Source organism: Cherax quadricarinatus, chromosome 78, assembly GCF_038502225.1.
Source record: "Cherax quadricarinatus isolate ZL_2023a chromosome 78, ASM3850222v1, whole genome shotgun sequence".
NCBI classification, from domain to species: domain Eukaryota; kingdom Metazoa; phylum Arthropoda; class Malacostraca; order Decapoda; family Parastacidae; genus Cherax; species Cherax quadricarinatus.
The window spans coordinates 6675610-6699167 of record NC_091369.1 but is presented as its reverse complement, the minus strand read 5'-3'; the positions used below and the strand labels follow the sequence as shown (position 1 = coordinate 6699167).

The 23558-nt window shown below is 39.0% G+C and overlaps 1 protein-coding gene across 2 annotated transcripts in view; it reads left to right on the top strand.

Annotated features, from left to right (window-relative positions):
• Window positions 1-23558, top strand: part of LOC128701527 (ubiquitin carboxyl-terminal hydrolase 24) — a gene marked incomplete at its 3' end in the record, with an annotated part of 118348 nt that overhangs the window by 18962 nt on the left and 75828 nt on the right. For both annotated transcript variants that reach the window (XM_070101633.1, XM_070101632.1), the window contains 10 exon segments: window positions 121-330; window positions 2091-2225; window positions 3147-3296; window positions 4137-4268; window positions 4524-4712; window positions 7553-7747; window positions 7946-8058; window positions 11245-11422; window positions 19241-19462; window positions 20825-21102. In XM_070101633.1, the coding sequence (XP_069957734.1) occupies window positions 121-330; window positions 2091-2225; window positions 3147-3296; window positions 4137-4268; window positions 4524-4712; window positions 7553-7747; window positions 7946-8058; window positions 11245-11422; window positions 19241-19462; window positions 20825-21102 (1802 nt within the window).

Here is a 23558-nt window from a genome sequence, read left to right as displayed (position 1 = left end):
TTTGTCAGGTCAATTGAAAATCTCAAGTTGAAATTACATACATGCAAAAAAGTTTTGAACCTCATTGTCATTGATGTGCATTAATTGTGTTTAAGGCCTAACTAAATAAACTCTCTCCAGAGCTGGGATAATGGAAATGATCGCTTGCGTGAAAAGCTTCTCACTTTCATTGGGAAGATTGGCCAGGATTCACGCTTAGGTCGAACTGCAGATAAGATGCTTGATTCCCTTTGGGAACTAGCCCGTGTTCCAGCCTTACCACCAAAACTGGTGCATCAAGCAATGAATGAACATCTTAACATTCTCAATGAATCTGCTACTAGAGACCAGGTAATGATAGTAATAAATATTGTAATCACATTTAATGCAATTTTTATTCATCTTTATCCCTAAGTTGTTGTTTTTAATGGACACCTATTGAAAAAGTACAGAAGCTAGCAAAGTTATCAATATTTAGTGACAATTTCATAGCATGTGCTGTTGAGTAAGTTTCAGAAGGTATTTTTATTCCAGTTGTAGTGATAATTCCAGACCTTTTTAACTTAATGTTTTTAAACCACGGTACGGGTGGGGTTAGAACCCGTGGTAAGTGAGTCGTAAAATTCCATTCAACCTAGTTGGATGAATCTTATTGTAGCCAGTGGGTCCAGTGGCTTTTGCACTGCCCTGGAGTTTTGTGACTCGCTTGCGATGGGTTCTAACCCCCACCTGTACCATGGTTTGTTTGCAATCGTGGTACGTATTACAATTTTGTGAGTCTTAATGTTTTTAGGATGTCATCAAAACATGACCAAAGAATATTTGGAAACACCACTCCTTCGACACAAAGATTTATATAATCTCAAAATAGTCATCTATAACTAATAGTAACTTCCACTACGAAAACAAAGACAAGTTGCAGAGAAGTTTTTGCTGGGACACCATTTTTCTCTTTGTAGAGCTTTATCAAGTCTTAAGTAAGTTTTCTCAAAAAGCTTGTTCTGCAACTTGTCTTTGGCTTCATACTTATTGACAGTATACTGTTTAATCAAACTCCCATTTCCCTCCAACTCAACTGTTGTACAGTATACTTGATCCAGTTCACTCCCATACTCCTCCAGTTTACATCCCTCTTGTCATGTTCACAACCTCCAACTCCTATACTTATTCTCACTTGCACTCTTTCTACAACTTTCCTCTCACTTGCACACCCTCCAAATCTTGACTACACCTTTACTTCTATACCCTTTCCCTCTTTTTCTTAACCCTTCTCTAAATCCCTTTACTCCTATATTGTATTAGGGACTAAATATTATCTGTTTAGTCATATAACAATCAAAGTTCAGTATATCTAGCTTATTGTTAGAGGATTACAACTTGAGAATTCATCTCTCTTGACTTACAACTGTTACTTGGTGTGTACACACATTGAAAGTTCCTATGTAAATTGGGTGTTTCAAGATAGTTTTTTATTAGGATGTACATGGATGACATGGAGAACGTATAAATCTGTAGGGAAAGGAAGGCAGGGTAGGGGCCGTCCTCGAAAAAGTTGGAGGGAGGGGGTAAAGGAGGTTTTGTGGGCCAGGGGCCTGGACTTCCAGCAAGCATGCGTGAGCGTGTTAGATAGTGAATGGAGACGAATGGTATTTGGGACCTGACGATCTGTTGGAGTGTGAGCAGGGTAATATTTAGTGAAGGGATTCAGGGAAACCGGTTATTTTTATATAGCCGGACTTGAGTCCTGGAAATGGGAAGTACAGTGCCTGCACTCTAAAGGAGGGGTTTGGGATATTGGCAGTTTGGAAGGATATGTTGTGTATCTTTATAGGTATATGTTTCTAAGCTGTTGTGTTCTGAGCACCTCTGCAAAAACAGTGATTATGTGTGAGTGAGGTGAAAGTGTTGAATGATGATGAAAGTATTTTCTTTTTGGGGATTTTTCTTTCTTTTTTGGGGTCACCCTGCCTCGGTGGGAGACGGCCGACTTGTTAAAAAAAAAAACATAATCAGAATATATTTGAGTGAAATATATAGTAAATAAGCATCGATTGTCTTTTTGCAGAGCAGTGTAACGAATATTAGCATGAAAAATATTTAATTTCTTACAGCTGCGTAAGGTTTACATAGTGCGATGTGTAGAGGACATTAAAAGAAGCCCAGCTGTTTACCTGCCTCTTAAGCAGTTACATTATTTGGCACAATCAATCACAAAGGGAGGAGCATCATACTTCAAAACTGAAAAGGTGTGTAAGAAAGTTTTAATTCACTATGGGAATGTGGAAATGATTAAGGTTAAAAGGACTCTACAAAGATACAGTATAAACACACTTGGTGTGTATGACCAACTCAGGTTTGTTGGCACTTGTTCACAAATATAATATGGGCGTAAAACATGGGTTGTGAATGCTGCAGCAAGGAGGAGGCTGGAGGCATTGGGATGGTATGTTTGAGGGCAGTGTGTGACATAAATATTATGCAAAGAATTCTGAGTTTGGAGATGAGGGAGAGGTACAAGGTTGCTAAAAGTATTATCCAGAGGACTGAGGAGGTATTATTAAGGTGGTTTGGACATTTAAAAAGGATGGAGCAAAATGGGATGACTTGCAGGGTGTATAAATCTGTAGTGGTTGGGAAGGCAGAGTAGGGTCACCCTTGGATAGCTTGGAAGGAGGGTGTAAAGGAGGTTTTGTGTGAGGGGCTTGAACATCCAGCAAGCATGTTAGGAATGAGTGGAGGCATATGATTTTTAGGACTTGATGAGCTGTTGGAGTGTAAGCTAGGTAACATTTGTGAGGTGATTCAGGAAAACTGGTTAGCCGAACTTGAGTCCTGGAGGTGGGAAGTACAGTGTCGCATTCTGAAAGAGAGGTTGAGATATTTGCAGTATGGAGGTGCAACTGAACTGTAGTATTGGTTTGACTCTGGCAAGAGAGTGATAAAGTGAGTAGATAAGTCTGCCTCAGTGGGAGACGGCCAGTGTGTTAAAAGAAAATACTGTAATAATAGTCCTTGTTGGAAGACAGCCACTGAGGTAAAAAAAAATTTAATAATAATTATAATAAAATAATAATAAAGATGTATGGACTAAAGATCTGTCTGCTTCATTAGTAATTCATTGCATACACTTACAACACAATGTGCCTATTTGTTTTTAAATGTTTCAGGCAACTCTGTCTGAACTCAATCGCAGTCATGAGATTGTCAAACTTATAACGCTGAGTCTTGGTAAATGCCATGCTCTGGCAGTGTCCACAGCTGGGAACCAACAACCTTCACCGTCTACTCTAATTGATGGCAAATATACTCATGACCATGTAAGTAAAAAAAAAAAATAGCTTTTGATCTATAGATTCCCTTCAGGAGCTTCATTACTTCTTCACATGTTGCAGTAAATAATTAAAAGTGTAATGAACACTTGTTATTGTTCAGTAATAACCCACATGGAGACAGAAACTCGGGAGACTGATTGATCTGTATATTTTGACCCCCTTCTGGGATCCTCTTCAGCAGGAGAGGTCCCCTTTTGAGATCCTTTCAGCAGGAGAGGTCCCCTTTTGGAATCTTCAGCGAGAGGTCCTCTTCCAGGATCTTCTTCAGCAGGAGAGGTCCTCTTCATCTACTGAAGAGAATCCCAAAAGGGGGTCAAAATATACAGAGCAATCTCCTGAGTTTCTGTCTCCATGTGAGTTATTATTGAACACTTGTTGCAGTGTTTATTTATGACATGTAATTTGTCCTCCTTTCTGCCTCCAACAGTAGTCTTTGCTCTACTGTGAGATCATTATAGAATCTAATGTAGACTTCTTTGTATTATATTCCTTTCATTATTAACAAGTTGACCATATAGACTAAGGTTACTAAATGATGGGCATTAAAGGAAGGAAAATGAGGCAAGTATTTGACCATTGATAAAATTATTTCTTTTGACAAAAATTTGTCAAAGGTAGGAAGATTTGTGAGTATAAAATCTATACTATCATTATAGAAGAAAGTTCAGAATGTTAATTCTTTACATTATCAAATATGATTCTTGAATTGAGATATAAGACATTTATTAATATCATTAAGTTTATAAAGAAAAATAGGTTTAACTGTTGTGTGGCTATGTAATTTTAGTAAGCATAATTACCAATAATTTTTTTTTTACATTTCAGTATTTAAGGGTCCACCTTGAGTTTCTTCAATTTTTACTTAAAGAAGGTGATATTTATCTAGCCTGGCCACGGTGTAAGGACATTTGGGACACATTAGTGGCTAACCCCAAAGCCTCCGGTTATGATAAGGAGGTCAGTTTCCTAATTTAATCATTCTTGCTTTTATATAAAAAAATATGAGATCAAGAAAGTTAATGTAATTTTCTTTATATTTAGATTAAAATATACATTTTTGTTCCAGCCACTAAAATGCCAGGAGCAAGGGGCTAGTAACCCCTTCTCCTGTATATAGCACTATTTTTAAAAGGAGAAACTTTTGTTTTTCCTTTTGGGCCACCTGCCTTAGTGGGATATGGCCAGTTTGTTAAAAGGAGATTTTTGTTCCAGACTTGCTTTAACTGGTTCAGTGGATGCCTTGGTGATTTAGAAAGCAGTACTCAGCGTGATCTGTTTTGTGAGAAGCTTCTCCGTCTAGACCCTGTCACCATGACTCGCCCTGCATTTGCCTGCTTTGTGGATTATTTTCATGCAGTGAACCTCAATGACCACAAGCTTATTCGGAGTGGAAATATGATTGTAAGTGTTGACATTTTCTTCTTTATTTGCTATAATTGTTAGACTGGTAGAAAGTACTGTAAATACCAGTATGCTGCATTATTAATTACAATGAACCTTCTGACTGATGGACTAATAGAGGGAGAGAGGGTACAGTATTACCAATTGGCTAAAATTTTTGAATTATTTAATTAGTTTTTCATGATCATCCAGGTGTCTTCTGAACAAGCAAACTTAGTCTTCTCATTTAGAAAACAACCAGACACCAGGAATGCAGGTATTGTAACCTGTAATACTACAGTATAATACTGTATGATTTACAATAATATTAATTTCCTTTTCCTGGTGGAGAGATGAGGTGTAAACTGCCATGATTAATAGTGGTGACTCGGAATACATTTTATTCTGAGTTAGAGGAACTGCAAAGCTCTGCTAGTGAAAATAATGAAGATAGTTGAGAGGATATGCCACTGAGATGCCACACTCGACCTTATTTATTAGTTCAAGTTTCTGCTTAACACCGAGAACCACACATTTCCTTTTAATAATTCTACTTGTAGAAAGTTGAAAGTGAACATAGAAAAGAGTAAGGTGATGAGGGTGTCAAATGATTTAGATAAAGAAAAATTGGATATCAAATTGGGGAGGAGGAGTATGGAAGAAGTGAATGTTTTCAGATACTTGGGAGTTGACGTGTCGGTGGATGGATTTATGAAGGATGAGGTTAATCATAGAATTGATGAGGGAAAAAAGGTGAGTGGTGCATTGAGGTATATGTGGAGTCAAAAAACGTTATCTATGGAGGCAAAGAAGGGAATGTATGAAAGTATAGTAGTACCAACACTCAAATGGGTGTGAAGCTTGGGTGGTAAATGCAGCAGCAAGGAGACGGTTGGAGGCAGTGGAGATGTCCTGTTTAAGGGCAATGTGTGGTGTAAATATTATGCAGAAAATTCGGAGTGTGGAAATTAGGAAAAGGTGTGGAGTTAATAAAAGTATTAGTCAGAGGGCAGAAGAGAGGGTTGTTGAGGTGGTTTGGTCATTTAGAGAGAATGGATCAAAGTAGAATGACATGGAAAGCATATAAATCTATTGGGGAAGGAAGGCGGGGTAGGGGTCATCCTCGAAAGGGTTGGAGAGAGGGGGTAAAGGAGGTTTTGTGGGCAAGGGGCTTGGACTTCCAGCAAGCGTGCATGAGCGTGTTAGATAGGAGTGAATGGAGACGAATGGTACTTGGGACCTGACGATCTGTTGGAGTGTGAGCAGGGTAATATTTAGTGAAGGGATTCAGGGAAACCGGTTATTTTCATATAGTCGGACTTGAGTCGGGGAGAGGGGAAGTACAATGCCTGCACTTTAAAGGAGGCGTTTTGGGATATTGGCAGTTTGGAGGGATATGTTGTGTATCTTTATATGTGTATGCTTCTAAACTGTTGTATTCTGAGCACCTCTGCAAAAACAGTGATAATGTGCAAGTGTGGTGAAAGTGTTGAATGATGATGAAAGTACAGTGGACCCCCGGTTAACGATATTTTTTCACTCCAGAAGTATGTTCAGGTGCCAGTACTGACCGAATTTGTTCCCATAAGGAATATTGTGAAGTAGATTAGTCCATACAAATGCACTTACATAAATACACTTACATAATTGGTCGCATTCGGAGGTGATCGTTATGCGGGGGTCCACTGTATTTTCTTTTTGGGGATTTTCTTTCTTGTTTGGGTCACCCTGCCTCGGTGGGAGACGGCCGACTTGAAAAAAAAAAAAAAAACTTGCTTTAGAAGCCATTGTTAATTCCACTTTTCATTTTTAACACGCTAGTCATTTCCCAATGAGGCAGAGTGACCTGAAAAGGAAGAAACTGAAGTTTTTTCTTTTTACTATTAGTAATTTATTCAGGAGAAGGGGGTTACTCGCTCCTTGCCCCCAGCCTTTTTGTCACCTCTTATGACATGCATGGCTTACAGAGGAAGGATTCTTCTCCACTTCCCCATGTAGTTAATTACCTTTCAATTAATATTAAAAAAGTCCCACAAAACGCTCAAAATCCCAGGAAAATTGGAGACTGAATAACGAGTGTATGTGAGAGTGAGCACAAACAGTAAACTAGGAGCAGTGAAAACAGGCAGGTCCTGGATATGGCTTCTCTGGCCTGTACCAGACGAATAAAGGCATTGGACTCTGATACTTCAGAAGATCTCCTGACGAATTATGGAATTAGGGATCTTTTCTATTTTATCCGATAATTCCAACATTTGTTTGGTCAGAGAGAGGTCCATTAATGAGAGTTGTAACTGTACTTCAACATCATGGGATTAAAAAAGAAAACCATGTTTTCTTCAGTGTCTTAAGAATGAAAATAATGTAGTATTTATACACCAGAATACCATATGGCTAAGTTTTTGACCAAAACAGAATGTCCTTGAGATCAACGTATTGACTGTAATTACCTGTTTTTAGTTTATCTGTGATTGGTTTCGAGAGTTGTTATGCCCATACAGTTAAAATCTAGAACAAGTTGTGAACGACATTTAATGAAAAAATAAACATAGAACGGGTGATCTGATTATTATTATAATCAAAAAGGAAGCGCTAAGCCACAAGGGTTATACAGACGGGTGATCTGAACCCATGGCGAATGAGTCGTAAAACTCCAGTTTTACAATTCACTCGCCAAGGGTTCACACCACTGTTCCATGGTTTGTTTACAATTGTGTTATTATGATTTCATGAGACATTTAATGAATGGTGGATCATACCCCCACCATGCCATGCTTTGAATGGCCCACATGAGTTTAGTATATCATATAAATTTTATTAGTATTAACACTGTATTTCAATGATACTCTGATAAATTTCAGACTGTAGATAAACTTGATCCACTTGGGATGGAGTTCATTTGGCAGCTTGTACTCGAATGTCAAGAGGAGCAGCTTGCAGAAGATGCCATGAAGCTCTTGTTAGACATGTCATACATGTCTCTCTCTGCTCGCCTCAAACGAGACCCTCCACAGCTTCACGCAAAATTTATCTCCGAGTGCTACAGAAAATTGGAGGTTAGTAGACAACAGAATGAATAGGTGTAGCTAATGTATGCAGGCTCTTGTCTTTTATTGATACTTTATGTAATACAGTTCTGTTCTTTGTAAAATCAGCTTTAGAATTTTACGTTTAAATTGTGAGCAGCCTTTGCTATTATGAGTTACTGGTAGTTACAAGAATCTTACATACTGTTTCAATTATTATTTTTGTAGAAATCCATGTTGCATGTAAATGAAACTGCGGTTGGTGCTGCCGTCTCTACAGCCACTAAAACATTGACAGCTATGGCAGTATCAGACCTAGGAGGACTTCCTTCCACATCAAGGTAATCTTTCTTCCTCCCTAAACTAGCAGATTTTCCTCTAATCTTCTAAATAATTATCTTCAATGTAGCTATTGAATCGGTTATAAATATGCCTTACTCTAGGCCTGTGACATAATGGGAGTAAGTCAGTACAGTGCTGTGATTAGGAAAACATGTAGAAAAGCAAGAATTAGGAGTAATATTTTTAAGGATTATGAAGTGTATGGTAGGATTTTCTCTATTTGTGTGAAAAATATAGTTTCCTATTGAATTAGTTCAAGAATGATGAGGGAGGAAAAAGAGGAGTTCTGTAAGTGCTTTTTTGCATAAAAGAGCACAGTTGTAGAACAGTAGTTAGAGATTTATTTAAGGTGGTTTATAAACTAAATAAAAACTGTATTAATGTTGGTAGAATTACCGACAATATGTTAAGTAAAAGGACACAAGTGCAACTAATGTGACATTTTATTGTGGCAACGTTTTGCTTGATAAAGCTCCTGGAGAGCTAAATATTGCCACAATAAAATGTCACATTAGTTGCACTTTTGCCCTTTTACTTAACATAAATAAAAAACATTTAGGATTTACTTTATGAAGGAAAATTGAAGACTAAAGTATAAATTTTAGGAGTCCCCTTTTAGTATGTATAACGATTAAAAACAAATCTAGTGGAATGTGCAAGAAGTTTGATTGAATTTTTTAACACATATGAGTATTTGAGCTGAGTGTAGATTATTTAAGTGAAAATGATAGAAATTAAAAGCTTTGCAATATTACAGTACTGTGTAGGAAGAGGCAGGTAAAATTATGAAGACCAAGGTATATTCCTGGTGAAATATAATTATAAAAATCACGAGTAAAGTGTTTTAAGTATGAAGACTAGTATTCCATGATGATAATTCATAGTAAGTAGGAAGAATACAAATACAGCTTATTTCAACATGATATATTGTTTATACAGAGATGGGTGACACTTTAGTGCATGTTAAAAGTTCATACACAAATAACCCGCACATAAAAGAGAGAAGCTTACGACGACGTTTCGGTCCGACTTGGACCATTGACAAAGTCACACTAACCGGAAGTGGAGCGGGACGGCTATATATAGGCAGGAAGAGGTGGTGGTAGTAGTAGTAGTAATAGTACAAGAATGGCATATAATACCGACAAGTTGAAATTAAGACACATGCGCAACACCCGGGCATCCCTATCGTAGACGTTTCACCATCCAGCCAGCCACTGGATGACGAAACGTCCACAACAAAGACAACCAGATGCCGCACATGTGTCTTAATTTCATCAGTAGTTGTAGTAGTAGTAGTAGAAGTAGTAGTAGTGGTAGTGGTAGAAGTGGGAAATAAGGAGGACGAGCCAGTCAAATACAAAGGAAGGGGAGCACTGCAAGAGAGCTAGGTGCCCACTGAGGGAGAGCAAGCGCACAGAGGTGCGTGAAAGGGGAAGTGGTGAAATAAATGAAGAAGGAACAGAAACACGATACAGAAGAGAGAAAGACAACCCAGAGGAGAAAAGGAAAGAGGAAAGGGGAAGAGGGAGAAGAAAAAGAAAAAATGAGGAGTCAGGTTAAGTCACGGGTGTTCTGAAGTTTGGAGCATTTTACAATGTAGTGGGAGAGGAAAGCATCTACAGAGACGAAGCCAGGGCTAAGGTTCATACAAGGAAAGTTGTGTATTAGAGAGGATTCAACTAGATGCCGACTGTTCGAGTTGGAAGTAGGGAAGACAGTTTTAGCAGAAGACCAGTCAATAGGATGGCTATGATCTCTGACGTGACAGAAAAGAGCATTGTTAGTGTCGGTAATATATACCATTCTTGTACTACTACTACTACTACTACTACTACCACCACCACCTCTTCCTGCCTATATATAGCCGTCCTGCTCCACTTCCGGTTAGTGTGACTTTGTCAATGGTCCAAGTCGAACTGAAACGTCGTCGTAAGCTTCTCTATTTTATGTGCGGGTTATTTGTGTATCGTTCCAGTCACGGTATTGTGCCTTTTTTGTTATTTAAAAGTTCATAGTTATGCAGAGCAGTAAAACAAGACACTGTAGGCTAGAGAATAGTGTGCTATGCAGTAACTAAATATTCAAAAAAAAAAAAAATTTTAACTTTATTTTTTTTAATCACTCTACATTGATGCTCCTCAGCTGTGCTGTCCAGAGGCCAGCTGCATTGATGGTTTGCCCTTATCTCTGATCTATCCTGGAGCACATAATTCTGTGAGGCTTTGCAGCACCTCACTGATTATGCATGCACCATGCAGTTGATGAACATTACAGGGTCTTGATAATGTACTACATAGCTATGTTCTTGGTATTTATGCCCAGATTCTTCCCAGGGACATTAAAGTTGTTCAAGCACATGTTGCCTTTCTGGAACTTATTACTTCTTCCTTTTGAAGTGTGGCTTTGCTGTTGCACTGGATATATGCTGAATCTCAGCTTCTTTGTCATGAGCTAGCATACACTGTTGATTTGTTTGATTTATGGTCCACTTCCTGATTTGTCCTGTTTCATAATATTCTGATATCTTTTAAAAGTGGTCCCCTGTGCTTGCAGTGTTGGCATTGCTATCAGTTTTTATGTCCAATATTGGCAACTTGTCCTAAGTTGTGCAACTGTTCTTTTTTCGGTATCTTCAGTATCTTAATGTTCTTCACTGTTTAGTCATTAACCCTTTCAGTGGCCAGCACGTAAAACTGCTATTTGACCGTTTTTATTGAAGAAATTTGGATGTTAGTTTCGATTTGATGACCTGTCAATGCCTCTCTTGCTTCTCTTAAGATCTTCAGTGTTGGTATTTAATTGCATTATCAGCTTACACTGTACCGCACTATTCTAATTGTGTGCATTCGGCACAGGGGACTGGAGTTTTGGAATGTGGGATTCTTCAGAATATTAGGTAACTGAAGTACTGTTCATTTAATTTTTTGTGCTTATTACCTTCCATTTCCCCAAGCACTAAATGACCCTTGAAGGTTTAACACTTCATCTTAAATCTTCTTTCATTGAACCAGCTGTACCCCACTGAAGCAGGGATACAGCTTTTTTTTTTTTTTTTTAATTTATATCAGTATCACATCTTCCATTACACATTCCATTCATGATGTTACAACTGAGCCTGTCAGTATCTCATTTACTGTTGATAATGTAAAATTGTCTTAAACTTCTTTTTTCCTCACCACCAGAAATAGTTGCATCCAGCACATTCGTCGAGTCTTAGTGTTGGCAGAGCGTTATGTTAGCTGCATCGAGGAGCAGCACCCTGGTCCACGGTCTCTCCCTCCTCATGGTGCATCATTTACTGGCACACCGGTGATACTTCACATTACTTGTGATTCAAATAAAATGGATATTAACATTGAGGTTGGTACTCTTATTGAATAATAATATACAGGTAGTAGGTTGGTAGACAGCAACCACCCAGAGAGGTACTACCATCCTGCTAAGTGAGTGTGAAACAGAAACCTATAATTGTTTTACATGATGGTAGGATTGCTGGTGTTTTTTTCTGTCTCATAAACATGCTACATAACTAGTATATCTTCCTACATCTACTGACACTTAGGTCACACTACACAGGCATGCACATGCATATATATACATACACACATCTAGGTTTTTCTTCTTTTTCTTAATAGTTCTTATTCTTCTTTATTTCCTCTTCTCCCTGGGGAAGTGGAAAAGAATTTTTCCTCCGTAAGCCATGCGTGTCATATGAGGCGATTAAATTGCCGGGAGTAATGGACTAGTAACCCCTTCTCTTGTAGAAAATACTAAAAAAGATAAGAAGAAAAACTTCATAAAACTGGGATGCTTGAATGTGCGTGGATGTAGTGCGGATGACAAGAAAGAGATGATTGCAAATGTTATGAATAAAAAGAAGTTGGATGTCCTGGCTCTAAGTGAAACAAAGCTGAAGGGGGTAGGCAAGTTTCAGTGGGGACAAATAAATGGGCTTAAGTCAGGAGTACCTGAGTTAGAACTAAGGAAGGGGTAACAATAATGTTGAAGGATCGATTATGGAAGAAGAAGAGGGAATATAATTGTATAAATTTAAGGATTGTGTGGGTGAAAATAAGGGTTGGATGCAAAAAGTGGGTCATAATAAGTGTGTATGCACCTGGAGAAGAGAGGAGTGTAGAGGAGAGAGAGAGAGAGATTTTGGGAAATGTTAAGTGAGTGTGTAGGAACTTTTGAACCAAGTGAGAGTAATTGTAGTGCGGGACCTAAATGCTAAAGTAGGAGAAACATTTGGAGAGGGTGTAGTAGGTAAGTTTGGGGTGCTAGGTGTCAATGATAATGGGAGCCCTTTGATTGAACTTTGTATAGAAAGGGGTTTGGTTATAGGTAATACATATTTTAAGAAAAAGAGGATAAATAAGTATACAAGATATGATACTGGGTGTAATGGCAGTAGTTTGTTGGACTACATATTGGTAGATAAAAGACTGTTGAGTAGACTTCAGGATGTACATGTTTATAGAGGGGCCACAGATATATCAGATCACTTTTTAGTTGTAGCTACAGTGAGAGTAAAAGGTAGATGGGATACAAGGAAAATAGAAGCAGCAAGCAAGAGAGAGGTGAAGGTTTATAAACTAGAGGAGGAGGCAGTTAGGGTAAGATATAAGCAACTATTGGAGGATAGATGGACTAGTGAGAGTATAGGCAATGGGGTCAAAGATATATGGGGTAAGTTTAAGATTGTAGTGTTAGAGTGTTCAGCAGAAGTTTGTGGTTACAGGAAACTGGGTGCAGGAGGGAGGAAGAGTGATTGGTGGAATGATGGTGTAAAGAAAGCAGTAAAGGAGAAAAGTTAGCATATGAGAGGTTTTTACAAAGTAAAGGTGATGCAAGGAAGGAGGAGTATATGGAGAGAGAAAAAGAGAGGTTAAAAGAGTGGTGAAGCAATGTAAAAAGAGAGCAAATAAGAGAGCGGGTGAGGTGTTATCAACGAATTTTGTTAAAAATAAGAAAAAGTTTTGGAGTGAGATTAATAAGTTGAAGAAGCCTTGGGAATGAATGGATTTGATAGTTAAAAATAGGAGAAGAGAATTATTAAACGGAGACTTAGAGGTATAAGGAAGATGGAGGGAATATTTTGAGAAATTGTTAAATGTTGATGAAGATAGGGAAGCTATGATTTCATGTATAGGGCAAGGAGGAATAACATCATGTAGGAGTAGGAAGAGAAAGTTGTGAGTGTGGGGGAAGTTCGTGAGGTAGTGGGCTAGAATGAAAGGGGGTAAGGCAGCTGGGATTGATAAGATAAAGATAGAAATATTAAAAGCAGGTGGGGATTTAGTTTTGGAGTGGTTGGTGCTTTTATTTAAATGTTTGGAAGAGGGTAAGGTACCTAGGGATTGGTAGAGAGCATGCATAGTTCCTTTATATAAAGGCAAAAGGTACTAAAGAGAGTGCAAAAGTTATAGGGAAATAAGTCTGTTGAGTATACCTGGTAAAGTGTATGGTAAAGATATTATTGAAAGAATTAAGAGTAAGACGGAGAGTAGGATAGCAGATGAACAAGGAGACTTTAGGAAAGGTAGGGGGTGTGTAGACCAAGCATTTACAGTGAAACATAGGTGAACAGTATTTAGATTAGGGTAAAGAGGTTCTTGTGGCATTTATGGATTTGGAAAAGGCATATGACAGGGTGGATAGGGGGGCAGTGTGGCAGATGTTGCAGGTGTATGGTATAGGAGGTAGGTTACTGAAAGCAGTGAAGAGTTTTTACAAGGATAGTGAGGCTCAGGTTAGAGTATGTAGGAAAGAGGAAGATTATTTCCCAGTAAAAGTGGGCCTTAGACAAGGATGTGTGATGTCACCGTGGTTGCTCAATATATTTATAGATGGGGTTGTAAGAGAGGTGAATGCAAGGGTCATGGCAAGAGGTGTGGAGTTAAAAGATATAGAATCAAACACAAAGAATCACACACAAAGTAGGAGTTGTCACAGTTGCTCTTTGCTGATGACACTGTGCTCTTGGGAGATTCTGAAGAGAAGTTGCAGAGGTTGGTGGATGAATTTGGTAGGGTGTGTAAAAGAAGAAAATTAAAAGTGAATATAGGAAAGAGTAAGGTTATGAAGATAACAGAGATTAGGTGACAAAAGATTGGATATCAGATTGGAGGGAGAGAGTATTGAGGAGGTGAATGTATTCAGATATTTGGGAGTGGATGTGTCAGCAGATGGGTCTATGAAGGATGAGGTGAATCAGAATTGATGAGGGGAAAAGGGTGAGTGGTGCACTTAGGAGTCTGTGGAGACAAAGAACTTTGTCCTTGGAAGCAAAGAGGGGAATGTATGGGTATAGTTTTACCAGTGCTTTTATATGGGTGTGAAGCATGGGTGATGAATGTTGCAGTGAGGAAAAGACTGGAGGCAGTGGAGATGTCATGTCTGAGGACAATGTGTGGTGTGGATATAATGTAGAGAATTCGTAATTTGGAAATTAGAAGGAGGTGCAGGATTACCAAAACTATTATCCAGAGGGCTAAGGAGGGGTTGTTGAAGTGGTTTGGACATGTAGAGAGGATGGAACAAAATAGGATGACTTTGAGAGTGTATAAATCTGTAGTGGAGGGAAGGCGGGGTAGAGGTCATCCTAGGAAAGGTTGGAGGGAGGGAGGTTAAGGAGGTTTTGTGTGCAAGGGGCTTTGACTTCCAGTAAGCATGCATGAGCGTGTTAGATAAGAGCGAATGGAGACGAACGGTTTTTAGGACTTGATGTTCTGTTGGAGTATGAGCAAGGTAACATTTTTGAAGGGATTCAGGGAAACCGGCAGGCCAGACTCGAGTCCTGGAGATGGAAAGTACAGTGTCTGCATTCTGAAAGAGGGGTGTTAATGTTGCAGTTTTATAACTGTACTGTAAGTGCACCTCTGGCAAGACAGTGATGGAGTGAATGATGATGAAAGTTTTTCTTTTTTCAGGCCACCCTGCCTTGTTGGGAAATGGCCGATGTGTTAATAATAATAATAATAATGTTGATTTATTTTCTGACTTGCTATTTTTGTTTTGCCACTTTGAAGTGGTAAGTGTTTATCAGTAAAAAATAAATATTTAAAGTTAAATATGAATGTTATGAATGAGAAGAAACTGGATGTCCTGGCTTTAAGTGAAACAAAGCTGAAGGGGGTGGGAGAGTTTCAATGGAGAGGAATAAATGGGATTAGGTCAGGGGTTTCAAATAGAGTTAGAGCTAAAGAAGGAGTAGCAATAATGTTGAAGGATAAGCTATGGTAGGAAAAGAGGGACTACAAATGCATAAATTCAAGGATTATGTGGAGTAAAATAAAGATTGGATGTGAAAAGTGGGTTATAGTAAGCGTGCATGCACCTGGAGAAGAGAGAAGTGTAGAGGAGAGAGAGAGATTCTGGGAAATGTTGAGTGAATGCGTGGGGAGTTTTGAATCAAGTGTGAGAGTAATGGTGGTTGGGGATTTCAATGCTAAAGTGGGTAAAAATGTTATGGAGGGAGTAGTAGGTAAATTTGGGGTGCCAGGGGTAAATGTAAATGGGGAGCCTTTAATTGAGCTATGTGTAGAAAGAAATTTGGTAATAAGTAATACATATTTTATGAAAAAGAGGATAAATAAATATACAAGGTATGATGTAGCACGTAATGAAAGTAGTTTGTTAGATTATGTATTGGTGGATAAAAGGTTGATGGGTAGGCTCCAGGATGTACATGTTTATAGAGGGGCAACTGATATATCAGATCATTATTTAGTTGTAGCTACAGTTAGAGTAAGAGGTAGATGGGAAAAGAGGAAGGTGGCAACAACAAGTAAGAGGGAGGTGAAAGTGTATAAACTAAGGAAGGAGGAAGTTCGGGCGAGATATAAGCGACTATTGGCAGAAAGGTGGGCTAGTGCAAAGATGAGTAGTGGGGGGGTTGAAGAGGGTTGGAATAGTTTTAAAAATGCAGTATTAGAATGTGGGGCAGAAGTTTGTGGTTATAGGAGGGTGGGGGCAGGAGGAAAGAGGAGTGATTGGTGGAATGATGAAGTAAAGGGTGTGATAAAAGAGAAAAAGGTAGCTTACGAGAGGTTTTTACAAAGCAGAAGTGTTATAAGAAGAGCAGAGTATATGGAGAGTAAAAGAAAGGTGAAGAGAGTGGTGAGAGAGTGCAAAAGGAGAGCAGATGAAAGAGTGGGAGAGGCACTGTCAAGAAATTTTAATGAAAATAAGAAAAAAATTTGGAGTGAGTTAAACAAGTTAAGAAAGCCTAGGGAAAGTATGGATTTGTCCGTTAAAAACAGAGTAGGGGAGTTAGTAGATGGGGAGAGGGAGGTATTAGGTAGTTGGCGAGAATATTTTGAGGAACTTTTAAATGTTGAGGAAGAAAGGGAGGCGGTAATTTCATGCACTGGCCAGGGAGGTATACCATCTTTCAGGAGTGAAGAAGAGCAGAATGTAAGTGTGGTGGAGGTACGTGAGGCATTACGTAGAATGAAAGGGGGTAAAGCAGCTGGAACTGATGGGATCATGACAGAAATGTTAAAAGCAGGGGGGGATATAGTGTTGGAGTGGTTGGTACTTTTGTTTAATAAATGTATGAAAGAGGGGAAGGTACCTAGGGATTGGCGGAGAGCATGTATAGTCCCTTTATATAAAGGGAAAGGGGACAAAAGAGATTGTAAAAATTATAAATGAATAAGTTTACTGAGTATACCAGGAAAAGTATACGGTAGGGTTATAATTGAAAGAATTAGAGGTAAGACAGAATGTAGAATTGCGGATGAGCAAGGAGGCTTCAGAGTGGGTAGGGGATGTGTAGATCAAGTGTTTACATTGAAGCATATATGTGAACAGTATTTAGGTAAAGGTAGGGAAGTTTTTATTGCATTTATGGATTTAGAAAAGGCATATGATAGAGTGGATAGAGGAGCAATGTGACAGATGTTGCAAGTTTATGAAATAGGTGGTAAGTTACTAAATGCTGTAAAGAGCTTTTATGAGGATAGTGAGGCTCAGGTTAGGGTGTGTAGAAGAGAGGGAGAATACTTCCCGGTAAAAGTAGGTCTTAGACAGGGATGTGTAATGTCACCATGGTTGTTTAATATATTTATAGATGGGGTTGTAAAAGAAGTAAATGCTAGGGTGTTTGGGAGAGGGGTGGGATTAAATTATGGGGAATCAAATTCAAAATGGGAATTGACACAGTTACTTTTTGCTGATGATACTGTGCTTATGGGAGATTCTAAAGAAAAATTGCAAAGGTTAGTGGATGAGTTTGAGAATGTGTGTAAAGGTAGAAAGTTGAAAGTGAACATAGAAAAGAGTAAGGTGATGAGGGTATCAAATGATTTAGATAAAGAAAAATTGGATATCAAATTGGGGAGGAGGAGTATGGAAGAAGTGAATGTTTTCAGATACTTGGGAGTTGACGTGTCGGCGGATGGATTTATGAAGGATGAGGTTAATCATAGAATTGATGAGGGACAAAAGGTGAGTGGTGCGTTGAGGTATATGTGGAGTCAAAAAACGTTATCTATGGAGGCAAAGAAGGGAATGTATGAAAGTATAGTAGTACCAACACTCTTATATGGATGTGAAGCTTGGGTGGTAAATGCAGCAGCGAGGAGACGGTTGGAGGCAGTGGAGATGTCCTGTCTAAGGGCAATGTGTGGTGTAAATATTATGCAGAAAATTCGGAGTGTGGAAATTAGGAGAAGGTGTGGAGTTAATAAAAGCATTAGTCAGAGGGCAGAAGAGGGGTTGTTGAGGTGGTTTGGTCATTTAGAGAGAATGGATCAAAGTAGAATGACATGGAAAGCATATAAATCTATAGGGGAAGGAAAGAGGGGTAGGGGTCGTCCTCGAAAGGGTTGGAAAGAGGGGGTAAAGGAGGTTTTGTGGGCGAGGGGCTTGGACTTCCAGCAAGCGTGCATGAACGTGTTAGATAGGAGTGAATGGAGACGAATGATACTTGGGACCTGACGATCTGTTGGAGTGTGAGCAGGGTAATATTTAGTGAAGGGATTCAGGGAAACCGGTTATTTTCATATAGTCGGACTTGAGTCCTGGAAATGGGAAGTACAATGCCTGCACTTTAAAGGAGGGGTTTGGGATATTGGCAGTTTGGAGGGATATGTTGTGTATCTTTATACGTATATGCTTCTAAACTGTTGTATTCTGAGCACCTCTGCAAAAGCAGTGATAATGTGTGAGTGTGGTGAAAGTGTTGAATGATGATGAAAGTATTTTCTTTTTGGGGGTTTTCTTTCTTTTTTGGGTCACCCTGCCTCGGTGGGAGACGACCAACTTGTTGAAAAAAAAATAAAAATATGAAAACTAGGAGGCAGTCAGACAGTATAAGAAAATACTGCCTTGGAAATGGAATTTCTTACTAAGTATTGGAGGAAGGGATGGATGATATCCTCACCCCAAAGCTTAGACCATAAGAAAGAAGAATCATTGCAACAGGCCTATTGGCCCATACTGGGCAAAGTGACATTTCAAGAGTTCCTGAAAATTTACGGATAACCAGGAGGTGTACTGTCCTGGGAACTGTGGGATTCCCACAGTTATGGACATTGGAAATGGCTAGAGCAATTACCCCACCCAGTTTAATACAGGGGTACCTCCATGAGCTTATCACAGTTGTAATCCTTTGTACCAGACTATAGGTGATCAAAACATAACTAAAGAAGTTGAATTTTAGTGAATGGAGGTGACTGGATTAGTATATTAAATGCAGCAATGCCCTTGCCTTTACTTCTAATGAATTTCCAGAGTTTTCCTGCTTCTGCAAGCTACCATCCTGCAATCCAGCCCTAGGTTGAGTTGCAGGATAAAAAATCTAATACTCCTCTGCTCTTTTAATAGGGATGCTATTTAGTCCATAGACGATGTTCATATTCTGTCATTGGTGACAGTGACAGCAGTGTGCTAGTTAATAGCTGAAGAACATTTTTACCTGTATCATTAATATTATTATTGTGTTCATGAGGACATGTTAATTCCATGAAGATCGTGGGGAATTGGAGGCATGAAGGTTTGATCCAAGGAAGGGGAGATTAGCTCTAATTCCCTGTATCGAAATCCCTTCAACTGCATTGAATTTCCCCTTGACAGAGTATTGTTTTCATTCACTAGCAGTTTACTTCTTCATATGTGTCTGAAAATATCTCAAGCTGTAAATTCTCTTTATGTTGTTTGGCTTTCCCACAGTGCCACAGTAATGAACATGTTGGCTCTGTGCGAGGAAAAATTGCCAGCTATGCTCGAGTGCCCCTTGACCAGGTTCAGACTCTGTCCTTTGGTGATAGTGGCGGTGGAGTGCTAGTTAATGGAGGAGAACAAGACAGTCGTCTTCTGCACCACTTGGGTGTGACCTATAACAAATCAGTCATAGCCAAGATCAACATTACAAGTGCTGCTCAGCTGAAAGAGGTAGGAAAGAAATATAAATATTGGTTGTTTAATTCTACATTGTTTTCTTAATGAAAAATAAGTATTACAGCCTCTCATCATTTAGCGATGGAGTTCCGTTCCTGAGACTACAGTGGAACCCCGGTTAACGATATTTTTTCACTCCAGAAGTATGTTCAGGTGCCAGTACTGACCGAATTTGTTCCCATAAGGAATATTGTGAAGTAGATTAGTCCATTTCAGACCCCCAAACATAAACGTACAAACGCACTTACATAAATACACTTACATAATTGGTCGCATTCGGAGGTGATCGTTATGCGGGGGTCCACTGTACGTCGTTAAACAAATTTGTCGCTAAGTGAGAAGCATACTATGATGGTAGTAAGTTTGTGTCAACCATTGTTGATATTGTTTTAATGTCACCTTTGCACCATTTATAACATTTCTGGTATTTTTTTAAATGTTTATACAGTAGTGTACTGTATATTAAAATAAAGAGAATAGAGGAAATCAGCTGTAATATACATTATTTAGGTATGAATACTGGTCAGAGATCCCGTTGTAAATCTGAGGCATCAGTAAACAAGTACGTCGCAGAGTGAGGAGAGGCTGTATTTCTTATCAAGAAATATCTTATCACTTTCCAAACTCTCTATGATAGGAAAATATTCTGTTAGTGCTGAAGCCTCATGCATTGTCTATGCTTGCGTCTTCAAGCATTTTAATATAGTTTCACTTTCTCATTCTGTATCTTTGTAGATTAAATATTTATCGTCATATACAGTGGTACTTAATTCGTTCCAGAAGGCTGTTAAAGTGCCAGTACCAAATGAATTTATTCTCATAAGGAATTATGTAAATTAGATTAGTCCGTTTCAGACACCCAAAAATACGTTTACAAAACCACTTAAAAAAATACACTTACATAATTGTTCGAGTTGGGAGCTGTTTGAAACTTGAGGTACCACTGTACTTGTAAGAATACACGATTCAAATGCACAGACCTGTAATCTGCAAGGCTACTGCATTTGAAAGGAGATAGATTTGTCACTTCCTACTAGTTGGGGTCATGTTTTTCCATAAATGCCATAGGATTGCATTTTGAGGTCACCAATATTTCCAGAAAACCTAGCTGAATAATAAAAATTACAGTACTGTAGCTGAAACAGTTTGCAATTAACCCACAAATGGTAAATAAATCTTTAGTTGATTTTAAGGTCTGCCATGATTTGATAACGATCCAGAACTGACTGAACTGTCATCTGAGGATTTCTCTTAATTTTTAGGTTAGTTGTAAATTTTCTGGTATGTTCTATTTTATATTATTATTATGTTTCTTGTAACACTCTACTACCTCACATCTTGCACTTCCATCATCAGGTTGGTGATAATTGGGATGAATTACCTGGTACTGCAAGTTACTGTGAAGCTTCTGAGGAAGGCAGTTCTGAGGGTGCTGGAAGTTTAGCAGCAGCAAGTGAAGCAGTTGCTGGGCCCTCTAGATTGGGTGCTAGGGCATTCTCAGCAGCTGTTGGAGATGGCCATGGAAGCCGGTACAATTTAGACAAGGAGAAGCAACTACCAGGTGTAGTCATGGCTAGTCAAGGTCGCGATGTGTTTTCAATGCTTTACCAACTAGCCCAGCTAGACGAACCTAGGTATGTAGAAGTATTTTCAGATTTTCATTTGATTAAATGCTTAATATTGTATTGTGAATATGTATTTGTTTTTCTCTACTGTACTGTATTTGTACTACAGCGGTACCCCGAGTTTCGTACAGCTCCCAACTCGAACAGTTATGTAAGTGTATTATTGCAAGTCCTTTTGTAAGTGTATTTTTGGGAGTCTGAGATGGACTAATCTAATTTACATTATTCCTTATGAGAGCAAATTCGTTTGGTAACAGCACTTGAACAGCGTTCTGGAACGAATTATGGCCAAAACGCAGGGTACCACTGTATGTATATTTTAACTTGTTTTCTTCTCTAGTTAGTTATACAGGTCTCCCTCAACATTCGCATTTTCATCTTTCACGGGCTTCACACATTTGCGAATTCCCAACTGCTAAATTCCCAGCAGCCAAATCATATTTAAGTTTCCCGCCACCTGCGAGTCCCTACTACCCTCCCTCGGACCCCCACAACTGGCAGCCAGCCCTCCCACCACTGTGTGGTGAGTGTTTTATTTGTTCATTATTTGCTGTTAAACTACAGTATAAATAATGTCAACCTATTCATGACTGCATATTGGAAGGGCTATTCGGACAGGTATTGGACGGTGACATCACATGTTTACTCTTGAACATAGCAAAGAATCAAACATTTCTGCTACTGCTAATAATAACAATTGTAATAGTAATAATAATAATAATGTTAATAATAAATATGATACAATTGAAGAAGGAAATTGTACAAAAATACGAGGGTTGAAGCAATAGTGGAGGGAGTGATTGACTCATCGTCAGTGTGGCATTGTTTATGCTGGAGTGGGCATTAGTCTCTGTGCTCTTCCAAACATTTCACAATAATTCATTGTGTTTGGTGCTTGTAGATTGAGTGCGACTGGAGTGGTAGAGGCAGTGGGTGAGGCAGCGGTTGAGGCAGTGGTTGAGGGAGCGGTTGAGGCAGCAGTTGAGGCAGCGGTTGAGGCAGCAGTTGAGGCAATGGTAGAGGCAGTGGTTGAGGCAGTGGTAGAGGCAGTACATGTTATTATTAATAACGTGTTATTATTTTTATTATTATTATTAACATGTATGCTATTAAATACCACTTCCTCAACCGCTGCCTCAACCCCGCTGCCTCACCCACTGCCTCAACCACTGCCTCAACCACTGCCTCAACCACTGCCTCAACCAACTGCCTCAACCACTGCCCCACCCACTGCCTCACCCACTGCCTCAACTGCTGCCTCAACTGCTGCCTCAACCACTGCCTCAACCACTGCCTCAACCACTGCCTCAACCACTGCCTCAACTGCTGTCTCAACTGCTGCCTCAATCACTGCCTCTACCACTCCAGTCGCACTCAATCTACAAGCACCAAACACAGCGAATTATTGTGAAATGTTTGGAAGAGCACGGAGACTAATGCTCACTCCAGCATAAACAAAGCCACACTAACGATGTGTGAACCACTCCCTCCACTATTGCTTCAACCCTCTTATTTTTGTACAATTTCCTTCTTCAATTCTATTGTATTTATTATTATTATTATTATTATTATTATTATTATTCTTTCTTTCAACACATCGGCCATATCCCACCGAGGCGGGGTGGCCCAAAAGGAAAAACAAAAGTTTCTCCTTTTACATTTAGTAATATATACAGGAGAAGGGGTTACTAGCCCCTTGCTCCCGGCATTTTAGTTGCCTCTTACAACACGCATGGTGTACGGAGGAAGAATTCTGTTCCACTTCCCCATGGAGATAAGAGGAAATAAACAAGAACAAGAACTAGAAAGAAAATAGAAGAAAACCCAGAGGGGTGTGTATATATACGCTTGTACATGTATGTGTATTGTGATACACAAATAACCCGCACATAAAAGAGAGAAGCTTACGACGACGCTTCTCTCTTTTATGTGCGGGTTATTTGTGTATCGTTCCAGTCACGGTATTGTGCCTTTTTTGTTATTTATGTGTAGTGTGACCTAAGTGTAAGTAGAAGTAGCAAGACGTACCTGAAATCTTGCATGTTCATGAGACAGAAAAAAGGACACCAACAATCCTACCATCATGTAAAACAATTACAGGCTTTCGTTTTACACTCACTTGGCAGGACGGTAGTACCTCCCTGGGTGGTTGCTGTCTACCAACCTACTACCTAGGTATTATTATTATTATTATTTATTATTATTATTATTATTATTATTATTATTATTATTGTTGTTGTTATTATTAGCAGTAGCAGAAATGTTTGATTCTTTGCTGTGTTCAAGAGTAAACATATGATGTCACCGTCCAATACCTGTCCGAATAGCCATTCCAATATGCAGTCATGAATGGGTTGACATTATTTATACTGAAGTTTAATAGCAAATAATGAACAAACAAAACACTCACCACACAGTGGTGGAAGGGCTGGCTGCCAGTTGTGTGGGTCAGAGGGAAGGTAGTA